The sequence below is a fragment of the Aspergillus multicolor genome (assembly GCF_047715735.1).
Source record: "Aspergillus multicolor strain CBS 133.54 unplaced genomic scaffold BDW74scaffold_19, whole genome shotgun sequence".
NCBI classification, from domain to species: domain Eukaryota; kingdom Fungi; phylum Ascomycota; class Eurotiomycetes; order Eurotiales; family Aspergillaceae; genus Aspergillus; species Aspergillus multicolor.
In genome coordinates, this window is record NW_027395970.1 from 569,493 (window position 1) to 594,869 (window position 25,377).

General features: G+C 48.5%; 7 protein-coding genes across 7 annotated transcripts; 4 read left to right on the top strand and 3 right to left on the bottom strand.

Annotated features, from left to right (window-relative positions):
- Positions 1-373: 373 nt before the first annotated feature.
- On the bottom strand, positions 374-3,662 carry BDW74DRAFT_41464 (uncharacterized protein). The gene is made up of 7 exons (XM_073732728.1): positions 3,399-3,662; positions 3,212-3,322; positions 2,011-3,153; positions 1,335-1,961; positions 961-1,240; positions 811-901; positions 374-761 (listed from the first exon to the last, which is right to left on the bottom strand). The coding sequence occupies exons 1-7, from the start codon at positions 3,513-3,515 to the stop codon at positions 545-547; spliced, it is 2,586 nt and encodes an 861-aa protein (XP_073582269.1). The 5' UTR covers positions 3,516-3,662; the 3' UTR covers positions 374-544.
- A 505-nt stretch (positions 3,663-4,167) lies between these two features.
- On the bottom strand, positions 4,168-7,692 carry BDW74DRAFT_41489 (uncharacterized protein). The gene is made up of 6 exons (XM_073732729.1): positions 7,176-7,692; positions 6,460-7,115; positions 5,966-6,401; positions 5,734-5,859; positions 5,594-5,677; positions 4,168-5,532 (listed from the first exon to the last, which is right to left on the bottom strand). Exons 1-6 carry the CDS (start codon positions 7,384-7,386, stop codon positions 4,262-4,264), a joined length of 2,784 nt encoding a protein of 927 aa, XP_073582270.1. The 5' UTR covers positions 7,387-7,692; the 3' UTR covers positions 4,168-4,261.
- Positions 7,693-8,108: 416 nt separating this feature from the next.
- BDW74DRAFT_41534 (putative ER to Golgi transport protein (Sly41)) lies at positions 8,109-9,885 on the top strand. The gene is made up of 2 exons (XM_073732731.1): positions 8,109-8,544; positions 8,595-9,885. Exons 1-2 carry the CDS (start codon positions 8,188-8,190, stop codon positions 9,852-9,854), a joined length of 1,617 nt encoding a protein of 538 aa, XP_073582271.1. The 5' UTR covers positions 8,109-8,187; the 3' UTR covers positions 9,855-9,885.
- Positions 9,886-10,738: 853 nt separating this feature from the next.
- Positions 10,739-13,311, top strand: BDW74DRAFT_169039 (putative NADH-ubiquinone oxidoreductase, subunit G; the record flags this gene model as incomplete). Its single annotated transcript, XM_073726930.1, has 6 exons — positions 10,739-10,853; positions 10,914-10,937; positions 10,995-11,046; positions 11,195-11,217; positions 11,275-13,156; positions 13,206-13,311. 6 exons carry the CDS (start codon positions 10,739-10,741, stop codon positions 13,309-13,311), a joined length of 2,202 nt encoding a protein of 733 aa, XP_073582272.1.
- A 188-nt stretch (positions 13,312-13,499) lies between these two features.
- On the bottom strand, positions 13,500-15,164 carry BDW74DRAFT_41567 (uncharacterized protein). Its single transcript, XM_073732732.1, has 4 exons — positions 14,950-15,164; positions 14,660-14,877; positions 14,296-14,602; positions 13,500-14,245 (listed from the first exon to the last, which is right to left on the bottom strand). The coding sequence occupies exons 1-4, from the start codon at positions 15,107-15,109 to the stop codon at positions 13,803-13,805; spliced, it is 1,128 nt and encodes a 375-aa protein (XP_073582273.1). The 5' UTR covers positions 15,110-15,164; the 3' UTR covers positions 13,500-13,802.
- Positions 15,165-16,746: 1,582 nt separating this feature from the next.
- On the top strand, positions 16,747-20,106 carry BDW74DRAFT_41665 (putative cytokinesis regulator (Byr4)). Its single transcript, XM_073732733.1, has 2 exons — positions 16,747-19,331; positions 19,387-20,106. The coding sequence occupies exons 1-2, from the start codon at positions 16,991-16,993 to the stop codon at positions 19,959-19,961; spliced, it is 2,916 nt and encodes a 971-aa protein (XP_073582274.1). The 5' UTR covers positions 16,747-16,990; the 3' UTR covers positions 19,962-20,106.
- A 2,439-nt stretch (positions 20,107-22,545) lies between these two features.
- BDW74DRAFT_41703 (integrase zinc binding domain-containing protein) lies at positions 22,546-24,375 on the top strand. Its single transcript, XM_073732734.1, has 5 exons — positions 22,546-23,132; positions 23,216-23,338; positions 23,418-23,472; positions 23,538-23,677; positions 23,733-24,375. The coding sequence occupies exons 1-5, from the start codon at positions 22,690-22,692 to the stop codon at positions 24,181-24,183; spliced, it is 1,212 nt and encodes a 403-aa protein (XP_073582275.1). The 5' UTR covers positions 22,546-22,689; the 3' UTR covers positions 24,184-24,375.
- Positions 24,376-25,377: the final 1,002 nt, after the last annotated feature.

The following is a 25,377-nucleotide window of genomic DNA, read 5'->3' on the forward strand; positions in this document are numbered from 1 at the left end:
TATGCCATTGTCTCCTGCAACCATACTCCGTATGGCTTACGGACTAAATACAAAGTCTGCGTCTTGAAAGAGAGCCAGTTGTATGAATACGAAGAATTGATCAATAGGGATATGCATGGGCAAGCGGCCTTGTCTAGAACAAACAAAGGCACCACGCGGGCAGATGGATGTTGTAGACATTCCGTACGTCCTTCAATGTACATCTAGATGCAGAGAGTCGCTCTGGAAGAATAGTACAGCCCGTCAACACCCTCGGGGCAAGAACATGAAAAGCGTGGACACTGGAAAAGATTAACAGTAAAGAGCCTAAGAGTTCAACAAAATGAGTATATGAGATGAGCACCGAGGCATGGAATGCCAAGCTCTTTCAGCTTCGACCAACCATGTAAGTCTGGAAAACTCGAAGTCTGCTTCGAGAGGCAATCATGCACACAAATCACATCTAAGATAGAATCTATGTCTTGGATCGGTCGTGCCGGTTCGTACTTTCAAGATGTTTCAGGTATCGTGCGACACTCCGGTTGCTTGTCTCTGCTTATCTCTTCTAACGGAATGGTGGGTAGCTAGGGTTCCACTGATTTCCACGGCTGAAGCGACCTCCATGTTGGTTGGGTGCTTGGAATCGATCATCGTTGAAGTTGTTGAATCGACCAATTTGTACGCCCGTTCCAGGTCCTGGGCGGGTAGTATGGGACAGGTTGCAGCAAAGCATTGCCACACGGGAGCCGAATTTAGATCCACGTAAAGAGACCATGTGTTTCCTGAGTATAAGGTTAGACCGGAAAGAATCGCGGTAGCAGGGAAACTTGCCGAATATGAGTTGCAACCAACTCCCTTTGGTGAGGCGCGGCATTCATAAGGATCCACTGGACGAGGTAATTCCCGTACTGGTCTCCAGCAACTGCTGGGTTCAGAACTATGTCCGTGAGGGAGGGGGGGGGAGGTCCCATATGGACTTACTGTCAATCAAGGGCATCCTTGGCCTATCTGTACGACCGGTACACACTCGAGACAGGTAGCGGTCCAAGAATTCGGAGCCGCCAATTTTCAGACATTTCTCAACTATCTTAGATGCAAACTGATCCATGCTGTAATCCACTGCCCAAAGGATAATATGCTCAATGGCGCGGCTTTTGTCGTGAGGAGCGCCGTGTTCGCAGATATGCTGAATGCACCAGTTCCCAAATTGACCGTGAGCGAGCACATCGATCTTTGCTAGAACCTCTTCGATGGCAGGACGCTACACGCAATAATCAGTTATAAGTCTGTCATAATGACCACGTAGAGTTGCCAGCAACCGGAGGTGTAGACTTGACGGCAAAACGTTCACATACCTTCTCGTCTTCCACGCAGTTCTCGAAAATATTCTGAACTACTAAACTCCCGGTCTCACCCAGTGCAACTTCGTGCCACATCCCACGCAGAGCTTCGTTGACCTTGGCCATGATTTGAGGAGGCTCACCACTCCAGCGTAACTCGAAGAGTTTCTGCCATACATGGCACGCATACCGGTGGATCACGGTTTCAGGAATCCTGCGCAGAAGCTCATGTACCATGACCGCCTTATGCTCTTCGGGCACACAGTCGAAGGCCTTCTGGACGACGTGGCAACCGAATGGATCCATGCTCAGACTCAAAGTATTACCTTTGATGGCATTCGCGATTGCGATAATCTGCTCAGGAATCCCGTGTTCAAAGCAACGCTGGACAAGGAAGTTTCCAAATCGATTCACCATGAGAGAGTATGCTTGTTGTATGATGGCTTCAATGATGTCAAATTTCTGCTCCGTTGTGCCGACCTTGAGCTTTTGCTGCAAGAATATCGAAGCTTGTTGGTCATTGTTGCAAACAATCTTGTCAACGATATATTTCCAATCACAAGACACATTCTTGTCCAGCAGTCGCCGATAATTGAGTGGTTCGAGTGGCGATATGTACGTTTGAATAGAATTTCCACCGACCTTGAACTATCAATCAGAGTGCACGAAAATACAGTTAGTCAAAACTCACAGATGAGGTTGCCCAGGGAACCGAGTTTCCACTTGGTGTCGAGAACTCAGTCGCCGTTGGGGAAAGTGGAGGTGCAACAGCCCTCTGATGATAGGGCGGCAACGGGTATAGTCCTACATGTTGATAAGTGCTGTTCGGTTTACTCGGCGGGGATCGAGAGCCCTGGCTGTCGGCTGAGCTAGGAGCAAATGTACCCCAGGGAGAGCCTGCCCCAGGAAAGCATGACCCGATGCGAGTCGGTTGAGCCGTCGGAGGGCGTGGTCCAAAACCCGAACTCTGCAGACATCTACCTTGATCTTCCGAGAAAGGACCATCAAAGCTGCAAGGCGCCGTAGAAGGACCTGAAAGCACACGATGGGGCTGGAAAGAATTGGTTGCCGGGATGGCGGGAGCCGTGGGCGAAGGTCCCCAGAATCTGCTTGAGTCTTGACCGAAAGAAGTGCCTGGCAGGGATAGATTATTATCAACGTAAGTCTTGTCTGCGTTAAGCCCCACGCCGTAAACTTGCTGAGCAGGAGGGCCCCAGAAACCCCTAGCTCGATTGTACGCGCCAGCGGAGAGAGCATCTGATATATCGGACTGTGAATCCTCCTGTGTATTCCAACCGTCTTGAAGTAGATGGGACGTCGGTATGGAGGCGTTGAAAGCACTTTGCAAGTTGCAGATTGTTTGTTCGCTTATGTCGCGTCCATTGAAATCAGCCTCTGATGGAGGTCCAAGCGCCTGGTCGAGAGTGTGTTTAATAACACGAGTTTGAGCTAGTTCCTGTTCCTGTAGGGCGATTTTAGAGTTAGCAGCCTGAAGTTCCTGTTTCAAGCGAAGCAGCTCGGAAGCGTCGGGGTCGAAAACGTCAAGGCTCGCAACATCCTTTGAGCTAGTAGCCGGCTTGGTATCCGGAATCTGTGGCAAGCTGGGGGGTTGGTTTAGCTCCTCATAGCTTCCTGTTCCCAACTTTCTATTTGCGAAGAGACTCTTTTGTTGATCGAGAAGGAATTGTTGCTCGGATAACTTTGAAAGTACATCTTGTTTCACAGTCGGTCTGGTGTCTGATATCTGTGGCTTCGGCGAGAGCTTTGCCAGGAGTCTCTCCATTTCGGAGTTTCCCGTCAGAGGCACGGCATTGCTTGAATGTTCCAACTTCTGCTTCTGGGATTGTCAGACATGTCCTGCCATGGATGACAACTAGTGGCAAAAACCTGACCTTATTGGAAGCATTGTCACTCTTCTGGCCGACAGACGACTGTAGGTTCCCAAGCTTCGAGGTCGCGAGGGGATCGGGGGAACTGATGCAAGTGTTTGAATGCTTTTGGCCCTTGAGGATCGTTCGTCAGTCATGTTGGCGCTTCTCCAGTCTGTTGCAAGCCCGTCCGCTGCGTATGCTAACTTACTGGTATTTCGCGCCCAACAGACAACGTGTGGATCTCGACGTTCCCGTCGTTGGAGGTTGATCTTTCCTCAGGAATTTTGCGGCCGATTTCGGGCGAGGCGGCTGAAAGCAAAGACATATTGAGTTGACAGGCGTAAAGCGCTGTCGTTAATACAGTTGGCGGTTGGGAAGTAAACAAAGAAGAGTATTCAGATCAGTTTGTTCAAGAGACAAGCACGCTGCACAAGATCCAAACACTCTTACATGCAATGAATGGCAACTTGAAGAAGATGTGTCAAAGATAATGGAGAAAAGAGGAGGGCCGTTCTACCGCTGTTTGCTGGAGCGCAGCAGAAGATATATGGCAGTATCTAGAAAAGAGATCGGAAAGCGTGAGATACAGAGATTCGAGCAGATAGGGCAACACAGTAGATTCAAGAAGCAGGTACTGGTAGGCAATTGGGAAGTAACGACAGAAGCAACGAAAGAGAAGGAAGGATAGAGACTGCCGGATGTAGTAGAGCTGAACAGATATCGAGAAGCCTTGAAAATGGAAGGAGAAATGAGCTCAGCTGGCACACCTCCGGTAGATCAACCCCCACATAGACTACGACTTCAAAGAGAAGAATAGTTCTGCGCCCACTAGATACACCTCGATTGATCTTGGTACCGTGTCCAAGTCTATCAAACAACGACATAGTTGGCGCATCTCAAACACAAGCGAAGTCCTTTTCAGAGTAGCTCCCCGGCTTAACAATATGGTATGTTCGGGTCCTGCTGTAATTAGAGAGAAAGTGGGCATTTTTCAATGACGCCTATTAGTTCAGAGCACTAGGCTCAATCCAAACGTGTGATTCCAAGATCTGGACGGGGGCTAGATGAGCTCTATATACCATCGGCAAAATATGACCCCGCCGAAATCTGCCAGAGCTTATTAAAATGACCAGCAGCATGGAGTCCCGCATGACCCTTCCATCGAAAAGTTTCACCAAGAACTAAAAATTCTGGCTGGCCAGCCCCAGTCAGTGTCGGCACAAGGCGCGCAGCTTGCTCAAGTCCATCCCTATCAGTACCCCACACAACCAGCTCCAGTCGCTCATTGGGGAGGGGACGGAGAAACAAGGCGCCCATGGCCGGTTCGTGGTTAATAATATATTGGCCACAATTGGTGGTGGAAGTCAAATCCATGGACTTGCGAATGGTGCCTGGCTCTGGAAGGCACCTATGAAAGGTTATGCGACCATCGGTAATATGGAGGGGGTATGTTGATAACACTGAACCTGGAAGTTCATTGCCTAACGAAATGGTGATGACATTGCCAGGGTAACCCGAGTCAGACGGATCACATCGTCTTACAATGTGAGAATCAGCAGCAAAATACTGTAGAAGGTTGCGACTGATTTGAAGTGCTGTTTTCTCGACATTGGCCGAGCATATGTTTATAGTAAACGTGCCATTAGTGCGCAAAATGGCATCCAATGCACCTACCTGGCGTCCGTATCTCTGGGATATGGACCGCCAATTAGCTTTCTCCGAGCGCATCCAGTTACCGTCAGTAGTTCTTATATACCATGTGGTGTCACACTGAGCTGGGTCGACTGCAAACCGGGTGCTCATATCATCTATAATCAGGACGACATGGGTTTCGGCATCGCATGCACTCCCTAAGAGGTGGAAACGGTGTATATTCTGTGTCTGCAAATGCCACGTTTTTCGTTGCGCGTCAATTGTCACATGCAATCGGCCGAATCTGTCAGGGGATTCAAGCTGGTCCACGAAAATCCCCCCCTTAGATCCCATGTCTCCGGAGGGTGGAACATGGATTGCGAATGATGATGGTATTTGGTTTCTGGTCAAGTGCAGCGAGTTTTCATAGAACTTGAGCAGTGGAGGGGTTGTCATCACACCTTCAAACCAATGGCCTGCATTGGGTAACTCAACGTATTCAGAAAACCAGTCAGCCTCCTCAAGCAAGGCATGCATGAGACGCGAATGATAGGCGGGAACATTTGTATCTTGCGAGCTGTGCTGTTGCAATATGGGAATGCCCGCAGCATTCACCAGTAAAAGCTCGTGTTTGTAACTCGCCCGCGAACGATAAAGAATAGAAGAGATCAGTGGTTCAGAGTCTCGCCACATGTTATATGGCACGTAGTCTACAAAGTCAGAACGTGCATATGCACTCCCAAATAGGGACGGAGCGTATTTAGGGCTTACTTTCAATGGAAGTGTACCCTGATACAGGGGCAGCGGCGAAAACATTATCCGGATAATGGGTGGCGAGGTACCAGACTCCCTGCCCTGTCATCCGATTTGAGCTGATAAAAGTGGTAAATAAGAATAAGGTATGCCTTTACCTCCGTTTGAATGCCCGATGACCATCCAATCATCGACCAAGGCGCCGGGGCCACTCCAACCAACGGCTTCCATCCAGTCAGGGATCGCCTGGACCGCAGCTTTGATATCGTCAACGCCCCATGTGTCTAAAAGCGAGGCAATTAGTAAAAGTGGTATGCTGACGAGTAGTCTAGACGTAGTATGATGCGGTGCGAAATTGTCAAACAGTTATGGGTTTAATCAAGCACTTACGCCAGTCATCTCCGCTCCAAGAAGTGACACCGCTTGGGAACAGCATCCACGCACAGATGCCATATGCAGCATCCAGCATTCCGCGGGCTTCCACACTATCAGCGTCGAGACCGGCACCATGAAGCCCGATGATTAGAGGCAAAGATGCGTTGAATCTACTAGATGCACAGAGAGAATGCAATGGAGGCGGGCGCAGGATGGCATAAGAAACGATGCCCGCCGGATGGGCATACGTAATTCTCTGAGACTGAAATAAATCTTTTTCGGTAAACTCGACTGGAAAAGATTGAATGCAGATAGCCGTCTGTTGGCCAACCTTGTAGCGAACTTCGAAGGGACACGCAAAACGCGGCGGATTTCCAGCAGTAAATCGAAAGGCCAGTGGGCGAGTCTGATACGGTGCAAGGTACAACGGGACCTCAATCATCAAGGAGAACTAAGTAAATGCAACGTCACCCATGCATCCAGAAATCAAGCAGGAGAATGACACCAACATTTAGAGAGTAGACTGAAAGTATCTCTACCCATTCAGGCGCATTGTTCTGAACGTTTATAGACGCCCAGGTACTCCCGAGTTTTTGGTCAGTAGCTTCAGGTATCAGAAGACTTCGCTCATCGATAGTCAACGTACTATAGCGTAATTTTGATTCGATCACCACATTAATTGTTGGATCACCTTGACCACCCAGAGCCCGAACATCACGGATAAGCCGTAGTTCGACGAGATGCTCCCCAGGTGTGACGTCCAATATTAGGGGCGCCCTGCGGTAGCTATAGAAATCGCCACCGAAATGTCGTTCGCCGTCGATAAATAAATCCAAAATGCTGTCTGTAAAGATCGCGACTGCTTGGCGATTTGAGCCATGCAAATACAGATGGCCGCGAATCCAAGCCTGATACTGCTTCGCAGACCATCCATAGACGGACTGGAGGAGTGGCCAATTTACTTCTGGGAAGGCCACCATCAGTTCAGCCCTGCTCTGCCCAGTATGAGGATTCGTGACGTTGGCCCAAGCCTGACCCCATTTCACCACTCCATCCGTCGAGAGGGAGCTTGAATATTCAGCTTTCTTATCAAAAGACAGGTTTCGGAATCCGCCTTGGTACTCTAGGGGATCTGCTCCCCAGATGGCTTCTGTAGATTGGATACAACAATTAAAGTCGGTATATTATTGTTTCACAGAGTATGCTGGTTTGATTAAGGACGAACCTCTTGTTCCACATTGAAAGGGACCGAGGACCTGCCATTCCTCTGAAAACTGAATGTTCGAAACTCCGTGATCAAGAGGATACTGGGGTGGTATCCTATAACCCTCTTTGCTGAGGCCTATTATGCCGCATAATGCTACAATGATCAATGTCTTCACGGACAACGCAAATGAGCGTGGCGTCATTCTAAGGGGAAAACCTTGATGAGACATTTAGAATACGGACGTGGTATCGGCTGTCTGTCAGGTATGTTTTCAAAATCTGTGCCGTTTGGATAGCCAAGGCAGGCAGTTTGTACTTCTCTTCAATATGAGTACCCTGTTACCCGTATACATGGAAGTTAGATGAATTTGACACCACAGACTGTTTAGTGATGTTGTATTTCAAGGAGTTTGTAGAAGAATTATCTTGGTGGAAAACTTTGCGTGGTTGTCGCTGATGAAACTTTGAAGTTTGGGGTAGATAGTCTACCAGAAGCTCATTGATTCACGATAAACCAGGATTTCCTCAGAGGGTCAAGGATTGGTATCAGGTGAGGTGGCGAGTCTGGCGACATACTCGGACTGGGACATAGAGGGCTCAGAGTGGGGGGTGTCCCTTGTTCATTTCACAAGCATGATTGGTCAATAATGGTTTAGTGACTCGTCATCTCATCAGGCACTAGTACCAAAGTATGCTAGTATCAATTAGACATTAAACCTCCTTTAATGCTGTTAGATGATTGCGCTTCTGAATATACACAATGGTTACAAGTATGGATACAAACTGAGACGCTGCCGCGAAGTCAACTCTTGGTACGTTTATCGCTCACTGACCTACTCGAGCTTCTGGATAGTCGGGCAGTTCAGTCTTTGAATTCAGGAACGTGTCCGGAGTGCTCGGCCTCGCTATATCCCGGCCCAGCGCTCATCCTGCAGCAACACACGGTTCCATTCACCTCAAAATCAAAACTGCCGCTTATTCAACTACCGCTTTATTGATCCGTTCCAGGGCCGTGTGCAGAGTATAAGGAAATGACCACCAGGACGGTGACCGGGACTGGGCGGCGCGCTTCCATACGACAACCCGACCTACAGACATCAGTCAAAGTGACAAGCTCTCAGCCCATGGCGAGCCCATTAGACAAATTCCCACCGTTGCAGGACGAACAATCTGATAACACCGAATCGAGAACCATATTTCCGAACTCAACAATCAGGTATGCGTCTAGTGATCACAGGGAATACAAACCAGTCAGGGATCCCAAGCGACGGCCGAGGAAGAGCATTAGCGAAACCATAAGCGCCATAAGGACACGCAATGGTAGCGTTAGTGCCAATGCGCAAGAGCTCGCTCAAGCACTCAGAGCTCCCATTTCGTACAAACTCATAGTGCGGCTCTTCACTCCCATCACTGATCACGACCGCTTACTCGTCCGCAGGTGCTCTGCCTTATCTGGTATACTACTTCGGCCTTAACAAATACGTCTTCAAAATCCATATTGAACGCGCTTCCCAAGCCGATTACCCTCACAGTCGTCCAGTTTGCCTTCGTGTCATTGTGGTGCTTGCTACTTTCCTACCTGGCAACCGTGTTACCCTGGCTCAAAATCAGCATACCGGCTCTCAAGAACAACATTCGCTCACCTTCACGCGATGTCATCATGACCGCATTACCCCTCGCTGTATTCCAGTTAGCAGGCCATATATTGAGCTCGATGGCCACGTCGCAAATCCCTGTCTCGCTAGTCCACACTATCAAGGGACTTTCCCCATTGTTTACCGTACTGGCGTACCGATTTTTCTTCCGCATTCGCTATGCTAAGGCGACCTACTTATCACTTGTGCCTCTGACACTGGGTGTCATGCTTGCTTGCTCAACAGGATTCTCTACAAATCTATTTGGCATCTTGTATGCGCTAGTCGCGGCTCTTGTTTTTGTGTCACAGAATATTTTCTCCAAAAAGCTTTTCAACGACGCCGAGCGTGCAGAGTCGGATCTGCAGTCTGCTGGCCGACGCAAGTTGGACAAATTGAACCTCCTCTACTACTGCTCAGGACTGGCTTTCATTCTCACGTTGCCTATTTGGTTTGTCACTGAGGGTTATCCTCTACTCTCTGATTTGGTTCAAGATGGCGCCATCTCCCTCACAAACAAAACGGGTTCATTGGACCACGGGGCCCTTTTCCTAGAGTTTGTGTTCAACGGGGTGTCTCACTTTGCTCAGAACATTCTGGCGTTTGTCCTTCTTTCTATGGTCTCACCCGTATCATATTCCGTCGCATCCCTCATCAAAAGAGTGTTCGTGATTGTTGTTGCAATTGTTTGGTTTGGTAATTCTACCACATCTATTCAAGGCTTCGGTATTGCTCTCACTTTTCTTGGGCTATACCTCTACGACCGCAATAGCCATGACGATGTTGCAGATCTGCGAGCCAATGCGGACCACTTCCATTCCAAGAAACCCGTTCTTCCTCTAACTACTCGTGCGCCAGGTAGGGCTTGGGACTCCAACGGTTATGCGTTCCCACAAGGGAAACATGTCGACGAACATGCCGCCGAGCGTTCGTTCCCCGTCTCCAGTAATTCAGAAAAGGATGATGGAATTGGTCATGCCCGCCCAAGAGCGAGTAGCAACACGAGAGCCTGGATGCCACTTGGTACAAAACAGGAGGCCACCTGGCAAGCAAGCAACTCCTAGGCGGCAAATATTGTCTTAAATGAATATATTATTAGTTGAGTCGTCACAGGATGAAGCCGGACTAACCTTGCTTCGTCATGTACAATTCCCGAATTTCTAGCATTATAGGTTTCCATACAGGTTCAGTGTACGTGGCAAAGTTTGAGCAATTTCGAGATCTTGCAATAAACTGCCACCGGCTTGTTTGATGAACACGCTTGGGCATGTCGCAATTCCTTGCCATACAGATGCATACCTAAAGAGAACAAGGCCTCCCAAGAGGCTTTAGCAATCAAGTTGGGGATACGACAAATACAACAGAACTCCGTACATGCAGATTATTTTGGATAGGCCTATAGTTTCCAATCGTGGGATTACGTAGCTTTTCTCCGACCTGATAGTAACGATGCGATAATATGGATACCCTAGCACGCTGACACTTATTACGGGTTGTTGCCGCTGTCGGTAAGGAACTCTACCTTCAGTAGGTGTCTATACCAGTAAGCTGGTTAAAACGACCCTCAGGAGCTCCAGCTCAGTGCATATTGCTCTTGGATCATGATGCAGAGGAGGAAGGGACGTGAATTGCCCTGCCACCTACAATAAACATGTCCGTGAAATGAGATGGAGGGAAAAAAAGAAAAAGAAAACAGAACCAGATTCGCTGAGAAAGCAGGAAAAGGAAGTGGTTCGGACAGCATGATTTTCCGCACCGGTGGGCCAATCCGAAGGCGGCAATTTGCGAGTGACGCCCGGCCCGGGCTTGAGAATCCAACCTTACGCCGAAAGTGCCTTGACGAAAGATACCAGCTTCCCTTCTCAAGCTGCACCATCGGTCACTGCAGTTTGCTGCCTCGTCTTCATATCCTTCACCCTCTCTTTTCTTTGTTCTCTCCCTTCACAGTATGCGGCCGCAGCTATTCCGCGCGGCCGCCCGGTCTGTCCGGGTTTCAAAAGTCAACACTGCTAGGACCTTCGCGACGACGATTCCTCGCTCTGCTGAGGTGGAGCTCACAATTGGTGCGTTTTGACATGTACACAAACGATTCGGGTCAGTTGCTGAGTTTAGGTGGACATTAGATGGCAAAAAAGTTTCAGTAGAAGGTGACTATTTATTTCGCTGAACCGTTCTCGAAGCAAGCTACTCACTCTGCATCACAGCTGGCTCGGCTCTTATTCAAGCATGCGAGAAGGCTGGAGCGACGATTCCCAGGTACTAATTGATATCAACTTAGCAATTCTAACTTGGAAATTGTGCTGACGATTCGTGATAGATACTGTTACCATGAGTACGCGACCCCTGTCTAGTCCCCCACCCCTGCCTAGGCACTTTCGTCGCCGCCTACTAACGCACACTCTAGGAAGTTGATGATTGCAGGGAACTGTAAGCCTTCATTGATGTTATCTGTCAAAAATGGTTGTACTGACTTTTGATCTCTAGGCCGCATGTGCCTTGTTGAAGTTGAAAGAGCCCCGAAACCTGTGGCGTCATGTGCTTGGCCTGTTCAGCCTGGAATGAATGTTAAAACAGATTCTCCCTTGGTGCACAAAGCCAGAGAAGGTGTTATGGAATTTCTCCTAGCGAACCATCCTCTTGATTGTCCAATTTGTGACCAGGGAGGTGAGTGTGATCTTCAAGATCAGTCAATGCGATATGGCGCAGACCGTGGACGTTTTCATGAACTTGGAGGCAAGCGCGCCATCGAAGACAAGAACATTGGCCCGCTTGTCAAGACATCCATGAACAGATGCATTCAATGCACTCGTTGTGTTCGATTTATGAATGATGTTGCTGGCGCACCTGAACTTGGAACAACTGGCCGAGGAAATGATATGCAAATTGGAACCTACTTGGAACAGAATCTGGATACCGAACTCTCCGGCAACATTATTGATCTTTGTCCCGTCGGTGCTCTGACCTCGAAGCCTTACGCCTTCCGTGCCCGGCCCTGGGAGTTAAAGCACACCGAATCTATTGATGTGCACGACGCCTTGGGTTCAAATGTCCGGATAGATACCCGTGGAATGGAAGTGATGCGTGTCCTGCCCCGACTTAATGATGATATCAACGAGGAATGGATCAATGACAAATCTCGCTTTGCTTGTGATGGACTCAAGACTCAGCGACTTACCACTCCCCTGGTTCGACAAGAAGGCAAATTCGTTCCTGCGACGTGGGAACAGGCACTCACCGAAATTGCATCTGCACATCAGAAGCTCCATTTGAAAGAGAACGAATTCAAGGCTATCTCGGGGCATCTCGTGGATGCGGAAACAATGGTTGCCATGAAAGATCTGGCAAACAAGCTTGGCTCTGACAACCTTGCCTTGGACCAGCCTGGTGGTAGCTCGCCCGTTGCCCACGGCGTTGACATTCGTTCGAATTATCTCTTCAATAGTAAGATCTACGGTATTGAAGAGGCCGACGCCATTCTCTTGGTCGCAACGAATCCTCGTCACGAAGCTGCTGTTCTCAACGCTCGCATCCGCAAGCAGTATCTTCGCTCTGATCTGGAGGTCGGTCTCGTTGGAGAAACTTTTGAAAGCACTTTCGAATTTGAGCACCTCGGTTCGGATGTTGCTGCTCTGAAAGCTGCGCTTTCGGGGAGCTTTGGCAAGAAGCTGGCTTCCGCTAAGCGACCGATGATCATCGTCGGCAGTGCTGCAGCTGAACATGAAAATTCCAAGGCAATCTTCGAGGCAGTCGGCAGCTTTGTGGAGAAGCACGCCAGCAACTTTAACACGCCCGAATGGCAGGGTTATAATGTTCTCCAGCGTGCGGCATCGCGTGCTGCAGCATACGAGATCGGCTTCACCACCCCTTCTCCAGAAGTTGCGCAGACGAAGCCCAAGATGGTCTGGCTACTTGGCGCCGATGAGGTCAATCAGTCAGAAATCCCTAGTGACGCTTTCATCGTCTATCAAGGGCATCACGGTGACCGCGGGGCACAAATTGCGGATGTTGTTTTGCCAGGAGCCGCTTATACCGAAAAATCCGGCACTTACATTAACACCGAGGGTCGTGTTCAAGTTACCCGTGCGGCGACATCGATGCCCGGTGCTTCCCGAGATGACTGGAAGATCATTCGTGCCGCGAGCGAATTTCTCAATACCCCTCTCGCGTACGATGATATTGAGGCTCTTCGCGATCGCATGGAAGAAATCAGTCCTGTCATGCGCCGTTACGATGTTGTTGAGCCCACTTCCCTGGCCCAGCTGAGCAAGGTTCAATTAGTCGATCAGAACAAGGGATCTCAAGTAATCAGCTCACCTTTCAGGAAGGTGATTGAAGACTTCTATTTCACAGATTCCATTTCCAGAAGGTATAACCCAACATTCTCGCTCGTAGGAATTGGTGGCTAACCATTGCAGTTCACCAACCATGGCTCGCGCCTCCGCAGCCAAGGCGTCCGGAAATCCTGACGTGAACTATATGTCTACTGGTGGTGAAATGTCCCCGCAACATCTGTATGGTTGAGAACCTTTTGAGTCCTCGATTCAAATGTCCTTTGATTTATTATTGTTTTTGTCCTCTTTTTATTTAGGCGTTGTTGTTTTAACACCTAACACTGTCACTGGTCTCTTTTTAATTGTGTTATCGTTCCCCTGACTCCTATAGTGGTTTGAGTTGTACTTCGGTACAGGGTGAGGACGTAAAGAAGGGACTCTCTGTACATAAGATCAAAAGCGGCTTCGGGAGATGATAGATACCAATGCCTACTCATCCTAGAATGTAGGCGTGCACACAAACTAGAAAGAGACACTGTGTTATTGGCTGTTCTGTCCAGTTCCAGCGCATAACCATCGCTTGAATAAGCTACTTGGCTATTGTCTGCTGAATTGGATAGTGAACTCGAATTCCACAGGTCGCCGAAGTAAATACTCCATGATAAGCCAGGCTTGCACCTGAATCATGTTTTCATACGCACCTGAAATTAACACGTGGCCTGCTGAAACGAAGAGTCCAAGCTATAGTTCATCGTCATCTGTCTCCCCGCTAGTTTCGTCCAGATCTTCCTGCACTGGAAAAGAATGCCTTGGGTTTGGCTCTTTTCCTATGTTTCTTGCAAAGGGAAGCTTCCTCCTTGGCGGAGGAGAGTTGGATGCGGTCTGCTCATGCGATCGTTGTCTTTGTCCATCTTCTCGCTGATATTGCCTATTACTCTGAGCATTTTCATCATCAGAGGACGCGCCGCCATCTTCTTCAATTGGCTCGGGCGTTGACTGTCCTTCGTCATCTGTGTCTTCGCCTGTGTCATGTTGTTTGGACTTCTCAGCGCCCATTTTCTCAAAACTATCGTCGCTGGAGTCCGCGGGTATCAATTCCGTGGCACGTTTAGAACCTCCGCGCTTTTCTCCCCTTCCCTTTGGCCTTGTCTGTTTTGAACTTGCAACTGCTTGCATCAGAGTGACTGCTAGGCTTCAGTGGTGACTCTTGTCAACGAATGGAGTCCTAACTCACGATTTCCCGTATCCAGTTTTGCTGAGGCGAGCATGCGTTGCTGATTGCGGATCTTTAGTTTCTTCTCATTCAATAACTGCACGAAACCGGAGTGCAACTGCTGCTCATGCTGATTCTTCGAGCTGATGAGCTCTTCTACCTGTTTGTCAAGTGAATCATTCCTACTCTCGGCGGCATGAAAGCGAGCGGATAAACCATTGAGACGCTGCTCGAGTGTATCCGCCCTATCGATGGCAAGGTTCGTCCATTCAACCAGATCAATATGCTGCTCGTCATCTTGATACAGAGTTATTGATCCAAGTTTTTGCTGACTCACATCAGAGGTGTTATTCACGGATTTCTCGTCATGCAAAAATGTACTTACAGTGATAGACTGTATCCTCTTCCTCACTGTAATCACCAGCTTTTTATCTTCCTCCCTGTTTTCAATGATAGTAGCGGATGCTTCAACACCTGTAAGAAGCTCTGGGCTCTTTAAGGGTTCTTGATGGAGGCCGAAAACAAATAGCACGATGTCCCTCCAGTCATCAACACTCCCTTGGTAGTTCTTTGCTCTGAGCTTCTTTAGGTTGGAGTACCGCACTGTCCTTTAAGCATCAGTACACTGAGATGGTTTTTTGGGAAGGTGGGGGGGTAGGTAAACGAATGACTAACAAGTTGCAATGTAAGGATTTTTGCCTTCCGTGGCGGTTATATTTACTTCAGGTGAGGTGGTGTTGGAGCACGAAGCCCGAAAAAGGATATGAGAATTAGCTTTGTCTGACCGGCAGAGGTGCAGAACATGGGAGTTAAGACTACCCCTTTCGGAGGACATCTCTTCCTTTCAGACAAAAGAGTGAAGGGTTGCTTGATTGCAAGATTAGGTTGACTGTGGAATTGTTCTTCAAGGTGTGTTCTTATTTAGTTTTCCCAGAAGAGTTGTTGCCTTATATCATTGCAGCCTTCTACTTACCACGTAGGATTCATACTAGGCTTGGCACATTCCCTCATTTCATGATTACCATTTGTAAACATCAATGAATATGCTTTTCATTTATTCAGAAATATGTTGATAGTTATGTATAGATATAACCAATGTAAATAGATTCTTATGAATGATTACAGGCTTTGCAACTAAAATAACCAAACAATAACGGTATTTTTTTAGGCATTGTTCTATTATTATCTAATAATATTACAATATAGTACTCTATGTTTAATATAAATTTCGTAGTGATAAGTGGTAAAGACATTTAGTATAGAGAAGGATCCTATAGTAGACACATATTAGCATAGTTAAATATTTCTCATATTAACTTAGAATACCATGCATGATATAGCGGTACTGCTTTAGTTATGTGTTCCACCCACAAATTAATGTCGTACCCTGTAGTAGTTATATGCCCACGGCGACAGCCACGGAGACAGTGGTCTACAGTAGTATAGGGTACAGTAATAGACTGTGGACGGAGCGTTGCCCTGGGTGCACGTTATGGCTGAGATGCGACCGATGTAGCATTTTAGTCTGTCAATCCAAGAATCCACTGATGGCAATATACTCCGGAGTACATCAGACAACCCACGTGAGGCTGACGCAAGTGACATCTCGATTTGATGCGCCTGTACGGAGTACTCGGAGTACTCTATCTGACCTGGGTAGGGATGCGCAAATGTCGTCACAAATCGAAAAATGTCAAATGTTGACGGTGTCTAGTATTTCTGTGACAGACACTTAGTTATTTACGTAGCATGGGTGGGGCAGCTTAGCCAATCAATAGCCCCGATTGGCAAGCCTTGGCGATATCTTTACTTTAGGCTGCCTAGCCTCTAATTATAAGTACTAGCTAGTCTGATCAGGAAGGCTAAGCGCTGATCTAACAGGCCTCATTTTATCTAACGGTCATTTCTGTCATCTAGCGTAGAAATAACGGTCATGTCACTGCGGACATGCACCCCTAGACCTGGGTGATGCATTAGCACTTAATCCAAGCAACCGGCGCCTTGTTATGGTACTAGTGGATAAAGCGCAGCCGCAACTCCGCAGCATCCAATCCACTGTCCACAAAGTTACCTTGGGATCCCCGTATCCTTTAGCCCAGGCTTCCATCCATTGCTCACTCAGACCTCTTCCGTTTTTGTGCATGGTAACTCTCTATTGCCGCTATACTCGGCGAAAGTACGGAGTAACATGGTCTGTTATCACTCTCCGGGGATGCTCGTGTAGTTAGCATTATAGCGCCCTTGCCTGCCCTCCTCCTGACGAAATTACACCAGCCACCGCTGTCACGACACACAAGTTCCCGCACGACCCTTGTCAACCCATAATGGGTTCCTCAATCTTTCCGAGTCGTGGATTTGCCCTTCACCTAATGTCTTACCGCCCGCCCAAGCTCTGGTGATTCCCAACAACGGCAATTATTCAAGTTCAGTGCTCCTTTACCTACTTCTCGACCATACACTTCAAGACACGAGCCAATGAAAATCGACCCACCCTTTGTTTTGCTCAAATGAATTTACATACATACCTAACCTGACACCCATCCCATAATACGAACCTTAACATATCTAGCTGCAGCACGGCATGACGCTCTATCTTTATCGCAACCCCGTATCAGCATCACAGCATTTGAAGCATACAACCTAGACCTCGCTCTTCGAGTATATACTACTCATATGATTACGTGCTATATTTCATAGCGCCGGCAAACGAGCAATCATGGCGCCAACAACCCTCGACGTGCGTCAGAACAGCGAAGGAGCAATTGAATGCTGGGATGACGACGACGAACTGCAATGTTACGAGGACATCCATCTCCGCGCCGCCTCGAGCACCACATCTGTAACGAATTCGTCTATCCGCCGGTCTGGACATCGCGACTCGATCTCTTCGCGTCGCTCTGCTCGCTCCGATCTTGACTCCACCACGGGTGGAGATGAAGATTGGCAGATTCAGCTATTAGATGAGGATGAATTTGTGAATGAAGAAGCGATAGTTTCTGTCAAAAACGCTGGCATTCCTCTACCAGCGAATGTTCCACGCACAGCTCTTGTCGGGGGCACAATCAAGCGTCTTGGAAGGAAAAAGACAAAGCGAGAGTTCATTGACGACTGGTCTGACGACTTGGAACTACCTAGCCCTAGTGCAGCTCTGCAGTTGAAACGATTCCAGCACACCTCTCTTCCCGAGGCGCTTCTACACCTTAGCTCTTCAACAGAACATGCGAAGGTCCCTCCGCTTTTAAACCCGTTACCCGCCGACTTCCCAGACTGCATCAGTGCCGGCGACATCGGGAATATCTCTACCATCAAAGCGACCAAGCAACTTTCTTCACAACTACCGAGCATCTTAAGAGACTCGGATACTGACAAGGAAACTACATCAGCTGAGAAATTTGAAGATGATTTTGAACTACCGGCAGATGACCTCCTGCAATTGCGCAATCCGTTGGCAAGCACCTCTAGCCCAGCTCCCGAGGACGTTGACGTCGATTGGTCCGAAGGTAGTATTGGCGTGCGATTTGGTGGCACTATGCGAGATCATCGCTCGAATCCAAGCTCGTTGATCTCGCTTGTAAGTCCAAGTGCTTCAAGTTACTTTACAGGTGAAAGTGACGACGAAGGACTCGACGGTCTTGTGGTTCCGGAAGGACCTTTAGACCTAAGCGCGCGTTTCACCCAGCCAAGGCAGCAGAACTTCTCCGAGACACCTCATTGTATACCCGAGGATAGGCGTCAAGAGCAACTTCGCAGCGACGACTTTTTCTCTGGTCTTGAGATTGATAGCGACGAGGCCTTGAATACCAGGAAACCTTCAATAAATCCAAATATCAAATACAAAACAGAGTCTTACGGAAGCCCGGCGCGGCGTTCTGCAACCACACTAACATTTACGAACGCCACGGTATCTCCGAAAACTCGAATTCCCCGGCTTTCTGGACATGACCGAACTCATTCTACCCATCTCGAGACGGTATCTGAGAGCGGTGCTCCCCTATCGAAATTTCGTTCCTCTCGACGTCGATCAAGCCATGTCTCCCACTCATCCGTGTCTAGTCTTCCGGCAACTGGGTCAACACCCGTGTCAACGCTTCCCTTGACGTCGAGCCGGCGCTTAGTTGGGACTCGAATTTCAAAGGACGTTTTAGCGGTTGAGCGCTCCTCTGGGAAGCAGTTATTGAAATCGAAACGCTCAATGCCCTCAATGCGCAATGCACCGCAGCCGACAGGTCACAGCACCTCATTTGCAAGCCCTCCTCGTCAGAGTGGTAGTTCAGGGTGGCTGACTACCCGGTTTTGGGCACCTATTGACCGCGCTGGGCAAGATGGCAAGGTATCAGTCCGTAAATCTCAGACGCCGTTCTTACCCGCTGGTGCGTCAGACAAGCAATCCCATCACGCCAGCATGAAAAGTTACCGATATTCCCGTCGAAGCTCCGATGGCTCTAACGATACAATCGACTCTGAAGGAATCATTGTGCGACTGCCACGATTGGGCCGTCATGATGTTTCTGGCGACATTTCGAATGATACAAGCCCGGAAGCAATCAATACAACTCCTAAACGGGCCCTTACTCGACCGACACGTCGCCGGAACTATGGTGATGGGACTGAATTGGCTTCTTTTGACGACTTACCTACTTCCACGGCAACGGAGAGCAAGTTTATCAAACAACCTAGCGGCGGTGGGGCACCGCGGTCCTTGCGAAATAGGCTGAGCATAAGTCAAACTGAACCTTTGAGATCGGAAGGTTCAATGCAGCAAACTCCCACTACAGGCCACTCACCCCAGCAACAAGCATCTGTTCCTAGATTTGCACGAGATACCAACGCATCAAGAAATGCTAGGGAACAACGCATCGCGTCCATGTCCTCTATTTCAAAGGGCCGGGAAAATAACCCCCTCACTCCTTTAAGCTCGAACTGGAAACCTCGAAATGTCACGCGGATCCCGTCAAGCACAGGAGCAATAAGAAGCAAGAAAGCGAAATCTGGTTCAGTCTCTGGATCTAAACCTCAGCTCATAAAGCCCATCGGTACCGGGATGCAAGAACGGAAATGTAAGTACTTCTCGAATTATGACGATAGATAAAGACTGGATGCTGATTTACCAAGCCGTGAATGGTATGCAATACAATCCTATATCTTTCCGCTGGGAAGGGAACGAGAATCTGGTCCATGGTTTTGACACTATCACGCCGAAATCGCCGAAATCATCCCCCGCTCTTATTACCAACGTGGGGGCCATGCAAAACGTTCAGGTAATTGGCGGGATGGTGTTTGATCCGCAACGCATGTGTTGGCTGAAACTGGCGCCGTCTCAACCCGGGGTAGATGGAGTCGTTGCAATCGAAGACGAAGATGATGTATTTTCCAACCTTGCAGATCTGGAGGAATCCGGTACTTCTAGCAAAAAGGCACCGCGGGCCCTTGAAGATTTCGGCCCTGCAATCAGCGGGGATGACAGAAGCGGCGAGGAGTCGTCTGATGAGTGGCCCATAACAGAGGAATTCGACGTTGGCCCAGAATTTATTAGACGCCAGCATACGGAAGAGGAAAAATGGAGACGCAAAGTTGACAAATGGATGAACCATGACCCTGCTGGTTGTGGAAGTAGCTGGAGATGGGCTATCCGGGACTTGGTAAAATCCAACAGCACGCTTGGGGCTCGAGGAGTCAACAATGCATGATTGCTTGGCCCGGTTTGCCTTCACCTCTGCCCCAAGGAATCGAGGTGAGACGGAATGGGACAATAAAGATGCTATCCATGAATTTACTGGAGCTTCTCCTAAACATCGATGTGTTCGAGCTCTACGTGTGGCGAGTAGTTTGGTGGTTGAGGTGCCCTTGTTTCCTTGCAATAACTACCGTCGTTATTTGCCTTTTTTACCTAGTGGTAGTGGATGCCTTTATTGCATGAGCTGATGACGATAGAACTCATGAGGTTCAAATTTGATTCAACTTACTTTCGCCGATTTAAATGGCCATCTGCTCGAAAGCAGTCTATCACCGGCACCTACGATACCCATCCCTGCTAGCAGGCTATTTGTCCAGGTCCCTCTGGTATACGTCAGCGTGGACTTGCCACGTCTTGGTCAACCATGCGACTACGTGCTTTTCCAAAAGTACCGACGGCGAGCGCATAGAGGTCGGTACAAAGTCGAGGCGCAATGCTGCGGTACGCTGGATCATCGATCGATATTTCTAGTCCTGTGGTGTCATGGTGTGGGATCAGAGCTCCTCCCCGCAGGGGTGGTGAGCACCTCATCCGCCTTACCTTTTCATCCATGCTCCATGACCCTACACAAACGAGGTACCTTGGTTCGGCACAACTGCTGTTGGAGACGTGCGTCTGTTGAGGCGTTTGATGTCACAACCAACCATTAGGACTTTTTTGATGGTTCTTCGGTATCGGCCAGAAGACCGCCACCGATAGGCACTCTCTGTGTGGCGGTCTGCCTGCCTGACTATTTATGTACAGCATCATGCACATCTCCATATCCCAGCCCGTCAGCAGACGCATTCCCTTGCTTCGTCCTTGCCACAGTCGAACATCCCGAGATACCTGGCACAAGTAATATGAGAGCATCCTAGTCGTGCCAGGTTGCCCGCGTCTAGGCGTAGCACGCACCAACCTGAAATCGAGCGTTGACAGTTTTGGTGAAGGTACTCAAGTCATAAACATGTTGAAGTTACTGACATTGCTTGTAAGAGTGCGAGTCACACCACGTCGTACCAATGGTGATAGTTCAGATGCAACAATTGCCAACGCACCCCTAAATTGGGGACCTCAGATGACGAAAAAGAGAAACTGATATACTTCGACATTGCTGTTATGGATGGGAGGGGGGGGGGGGGGGTCACTGCGTTGCATGAAGGCAATAGTCTGTTTCAGGTGGTTAGGTGAGACCATAATCAGCAGCACTATGAACATGAATTGGTCGAATTATTGACCCATCCCGATGTGGGAAGCAACAAAGACCCGAGCTTTCTACAGGTTGCTGGCTTGGGGATCGAAATGAACCATCAGTCCCCGCCTCGGAAGCATGCGGTTCTGCAAGTCAGTTTGGAATCGGTTGGCAGCAGCACGAAGGCCAGGCAACCTAACGTGAGACGGAAAGAAGCAAAAAACACAAGTGCATCAATGATTGATGAACTATTGCACCGGAGACTGGAACTTGAACAAAATTGAGGATCATCCTATAAGAGGGCTTGCTGAGTTGGGCTTGGGTAGGGATCCCCGGTCTTTTATTCATGCACTGCTACCAGGATCTTCCTTGATTGAGTGCATGGAAAGCCCCAAATTATTCATGGTATCTACTTTTCAAGCGAATTGAAATGTTATCCTTGGTCTGCTCTAGACTCTGTGGAGGTTCGGCAAATCAGTATATGCAAGGCTAATCATACCTAAGTATGCCAGTGTCTATAAGCCGGCCGGTAGGCCTCACCTGCAGAATTGCGGAGATTAGTGTCTGTTAGGGTTGCTCTAGTCATTATACAAGGTGTCAACAATGAACCGTGTCAGCCAATACACTGCTGAAAGAGGGTCTCACTGCCTGTTGTTCAATTGTATTGTCCGCCTCTTAACGGACGTTATTGCCTGAGATGCTTGATCCTGGTCAAGTATCGCACACCCTTGGCTACTTCTGCTTCATTTTGCGCCCCCAAATGCAGCTTGCTTTGCCGCTGGATTTGCACCATTTGCAGAGTGCGCTACATCCGACATGCCTTTGCTGTTATCTCCTGGTTCCTGTTTGCTGTCAATCCTCTACGTGCCCCTGCCCGGATTTCTCCTTCTGCTCGACATTTGCGGCCCCTCTTCCCAGTCTCCAGCCATCACCCCATTCGCCAGTAGGAGCAGGTAGGTACTAGCCATCGGCATTTCAGAATTCCTTTTGCCTCTGCATCTTCACCATTACCTGGTATCTGATTGATGGTTACTTCGCATCACTACCTCGGGGCATATTGTCTATTGGATATGCACATGTTTTCGAATAAAAATAAGTGACAGAAAAAGAAAGGGGAGAAGGAGCTTTACGGACCAGGCAATGGATATACCCCTTAAATTCAACACTCTGTCCGCGTGTTAGTAGTTCAGCCTCTCCAACAAAGACAGAAAGATTCTTCATCTCCTTCTTCTCCCCTCAGGATATTCCACGAGGGCTAGGCCGACATACCGTCCCAGCCATATATTGTGCTGCACCTGCACACGTCAACCGAACAGTTGTTATACATCCCTCTGAGAATCATAACAGCCAACCACAGTCAACACCCTCCACAGAGTTGTAACAGTCTCGAGGAGTGCAAGTGACATTCAAAATTGGAAAGTGTTGTCAAGGCCTGTATACCTTCTTGTGAAAGCCGGGCCAGTCAGCATCTCCAAAATCCTGCAATACCAACAAGTCTTGGGCAACAGACATGAGCGGTTTCCATAGACGCAGTAACGACGGACAGGAGGGCTACTTCATCAATCCACATCTATCTTTGCCCATTCCAGGCGGTCATGGAGAAGGTCATGATTTTGAAGCAAGCTCATACCATTTCCCTCAGCATCACTTCAGTTCATTTGCACCCCATTTCAGTTTGCCATATAGCCACTCAAACATTTCGCCCCATCATTCACAGGGTGCGTCAATGGCGCCGATTACTGACCACGCAGCCCTGCACCACCCTCCAGCACAGTGTATACCACAGACGCGTTATCTGCAAGGGCCGGCTTACCTCCCTCTTCATGAAGCATTGGCTGAAACGGAGCTTGAGAACCAAGATTCCAGGAATGAAGATACCATGCTTTCGGAGCCCATTATTCCTCCACTAGAGGGCTTCCCCAACGTTAAAGAGTTCGATAGATTGGTCAAAAGGTAGGAGTTCATCTGTTCCTGTTCTACTTCCCATACCTCATCTTCAACGAAGCGCGAGTCGAGCTCATAGTGTGATTTTTTAGTTACGTTGACGATCTGTCCGTGAAGAAGCAAGATAAGGCTTTGATCCACGCGAAGCGGGCGCGCAATATCAGAACAGTCTTGATAGATCCTAAGGATACGGCCGTTGAATCTGCCCAATTCCGGTATGGAGTAGCTCTTCCTCAATGGAGATGCTTTTGCCGTCCGCACAAAAGAGTTCGAGTAAGCTAAACAACACATCAGATTTTGGGTCAAAAAAATGTTCAAACTTCAAGCTGTCGGGGGCAATAACTCAGATGTCCGTAAGCCACACCCTTCTGCAGTATGCTAGATACAATGCTAACGGCAGAGCATCATTTACAGTGCAGGCGTATGATTTGCCACGAAGGGAAGCCAGTCGCCATCAGGGAAAAACTATTCAAGATACTCACGAAGGCACACCAGCAATGCCAACACGGTGGTCGAGATAAAACGTCAGCTCAGGTGCGGCAGATATACTCATGGTACGTGGTCAACAAACGCCATTCGTTTCTTGAACACTCTACTGACTTCTCGAAGGGTGCCCAAAGAATTAATATCTCGCTTCGTGAAGATATGTCCAACTTGCCAGGTTCGCCGGGGTGGTACTCGTTTGACGCCCCCTAGTTCGAGGCGAGGCTCGCCACCTCTCGAAATATCCTCGCGCTCTCCTAAGCTTCCTTCCCCACCTATATCTAGGCGCCAATCGGCCATCTCTGGACCGGCCACCTTGGATAGGCCCCAGATGGAGTACTTCCACCAGCAAAATAATTGGGTAGATTCGGCACGCAAATCGCACAGACATGCGAGTGTGAGTATTGGGACTGTGCGATCAGTTGGTGGTGGAGTATTGGGCCATCTTCCAGGCCCAATATCAGCAGCTTTGGACTCGTTCCACAATGAGATTCCAATGCCTTCGCTTCAAGTCAATTACGGCTCTGGGTATTCCGGTGCGCATGGATCAACCGGCCATCGAGATTTCTCTTGCTAGGATCCTCGTTCCATGCTACAATCTGGGAAATCATGACTTCGGAAATTCTGTTCCCAACCCGCACGCGGTGTTTGAGGGTAAGGCGCGAATTGTTTTCATCTTTCATTGGTCAATCTCGGATATATGCTCTTCCCACCTCCTGTTCCTTGCGATATTAGTCCGTACATTGTCTAAAAGCTTAAGAATGAACACTGACCAGTATCGCGTCACAGTATTTGGCTTCCAGTAACCTAGGCTCCTTACATTATAAAAAAGGTCACTCACGGTGCGGTCACTTTCACTCTCCCCGTGACTTCATTTATAAAGGTCGAGCTGGTAATAGTCAAGAAAATCGCATTTATTGTAGTTGCATCATATGGTACATATAACCAGGAACTCAGAGGCGACGTGCAATAACCGTTAAGTGATCTTTTCGAAAGGGTGTTCGCTATCGGGTATTTTCGAACCAGGAACCGCCGTTTCTTTTCCCCGTTGACTACCCGAATTGTTGTACAAGCGGCATGGGAATAAAGATTCTCAGCGAGCTGGAGATTGCAGACGATGACCACGATGGGCAATCAAGCACTCTTCAGACAGGGAGAGAGAATTTCTTGCCTTTCATTATCCTGCTTAGAGATTAGTACCTCTGGGATATCTCACGCAGGCGAGTGACTTACTTGTTGTAGTAGATATAGAAGAAGTCAGAATACAAAAGAGTTTGAATAATACCTGCCAGGACTGGAACGGGCTGAAAGTGGTTTTCTGCAAAGTATCGGTATATCCAGTTGGGGATATAGAGAGCCCTATAAATACCCAGTGCAAATAGGTAATGGCTTGTGATGGTTTCTGCTTCACCGGTACGTTGGAGCATAAAAAGCTGGGGAAGGATGGCCACAGACTCAAGCCAGATTGAAAAAGTCCATAGAACCTACAGTCGGTCAATGTTGCGGTCCACAGCTAATGTAAGTTGACTGACCTCCGATATGCTGAAGTCGTGTGGGAAAATAAGAGCGAGAATGGCGCTGGCAGCAAGTAGGTACTGTACTTTGAACGTGTCGAGATTGGGGTCATGCGTAGGTCGGTAATCATTGAGCATAAGGTAGATGATATAGCCTGACGAGCCAATGAACAAGATTTTGAAGGTTGTATTGTATAACGAGTCTGTAAAAGCCCAGAACAAATCTAGCCTCATTTGTGGTCAATCATAGTAACAGA

Coding starts and splice junctions, on each gene's coding strand:
- BDW74DRAFT_41489 (XM_073732729.1), bottom strand. CDS start 7,386: ATGTCTCATCAAGGTTTTCCCCTTAGAATGACGCCACGCTCATTTGCG. Junction 6,402..6,459: donor TTTCAGTCTACTCTCTAAAT/GTTGGTGTCATT, acceptor GCATTTACTTAG/TTCTCCTTGATGATTGAGGT. Junction 5,860..5,965: donor TTGGAGCGGAGATGACTGGC/GTAAGTGCTTGA, acceptor CCTCGCTTTTAG/ACACATGGGGCGTTGACGAT.
- BDW74DRAFT_41567 (XM_073732732.1), bottom strand. CDS start 15,109: ATGTCCTCCGAAAGGGGTAGTCTTAACTCCCATGTTCTGCACCTCTGC. Junction 14,603..14,659: donor AGAGGATACAGTCTATCACT/GTAAGTACATTT, acceptor GATGTGAGTCAG/CAAAAACTTGGATCAATAAC. Junction 14,246..14,295: donor AAAACTGGATACGGGAAATC/GTGAGTTAGGAC, acceptor GAAGCCTAGCAG/TCACTCTGATGCAAGCAGTT.
- BDW74DRAFT_41534 (XM_073732731.1), top strand. CDS start 8,188: ATGACCACCAGGACGGTGACCGGGACTGGGCGGCGCGCTTCCATACGA. Junction 8,545..8,594: donor CCATTTCGTACAAACTCATA/GTGCGGCTCTTC, acceptor ACTCGTCCGCAG/GTGCTCTGCCTTATCTGGTA.
- BDW74DRAFT_41703 (XM_073732734.1), top strand. CDS start 22,690: ATGAGCGGTTTCCATAGACGCAGTAACGACGGACAGGAGGGCTACTTC. Junction 23,473..23,537: donor TCGGGGGCAATAACTCAGAT/GTCCGTAAGCCA, acceptor CATCATTTACAG/TGCAGGCGTATGATTTGCCA. Junction 23,678..23,732: donor GTGCGGCAGATATACTCATG/GTACGTGGTCAA, acceptor GACTTCTCGAAG/GGTGCCCAAAGAATTAATAT.
- BDW74DRAFT_41464 (XM_073732728.1), bottom strand. CDS start 3,515: ATGTCTTTGCTTTCAGCCGCCTCGCCCGAAATCGGCCGCAAAATTCCT. Junction 1,241..1,334: donor ACTGCGTGGAAGACGAGAAG/GTATGTGAACGT, acceptor TATTGCGTGTAG/CGTCCTGCCATCGAAGAGGT. Junction 762..810: donor TTGGTTGCAACTCATATTCG/GCAAGTTTCCCT, acceptor CCTTATACTCAG/GAAACACATGGTCTCTTTAC.
- BDW74DRAFT_41665 (XM_073732733.1), top strand. CDS start 16,991: ATGGCGCCAACAACCCTCGACGTGCGTCAGAACAGCGAAGGAGCAATT. Junction 19,332..19,386: donor CGGGATGCAAGAACGGAAAT/GTAAGTACTTCT, acceptor TGATTTACCAAG/CCGTGAATGGTATGCAATAC.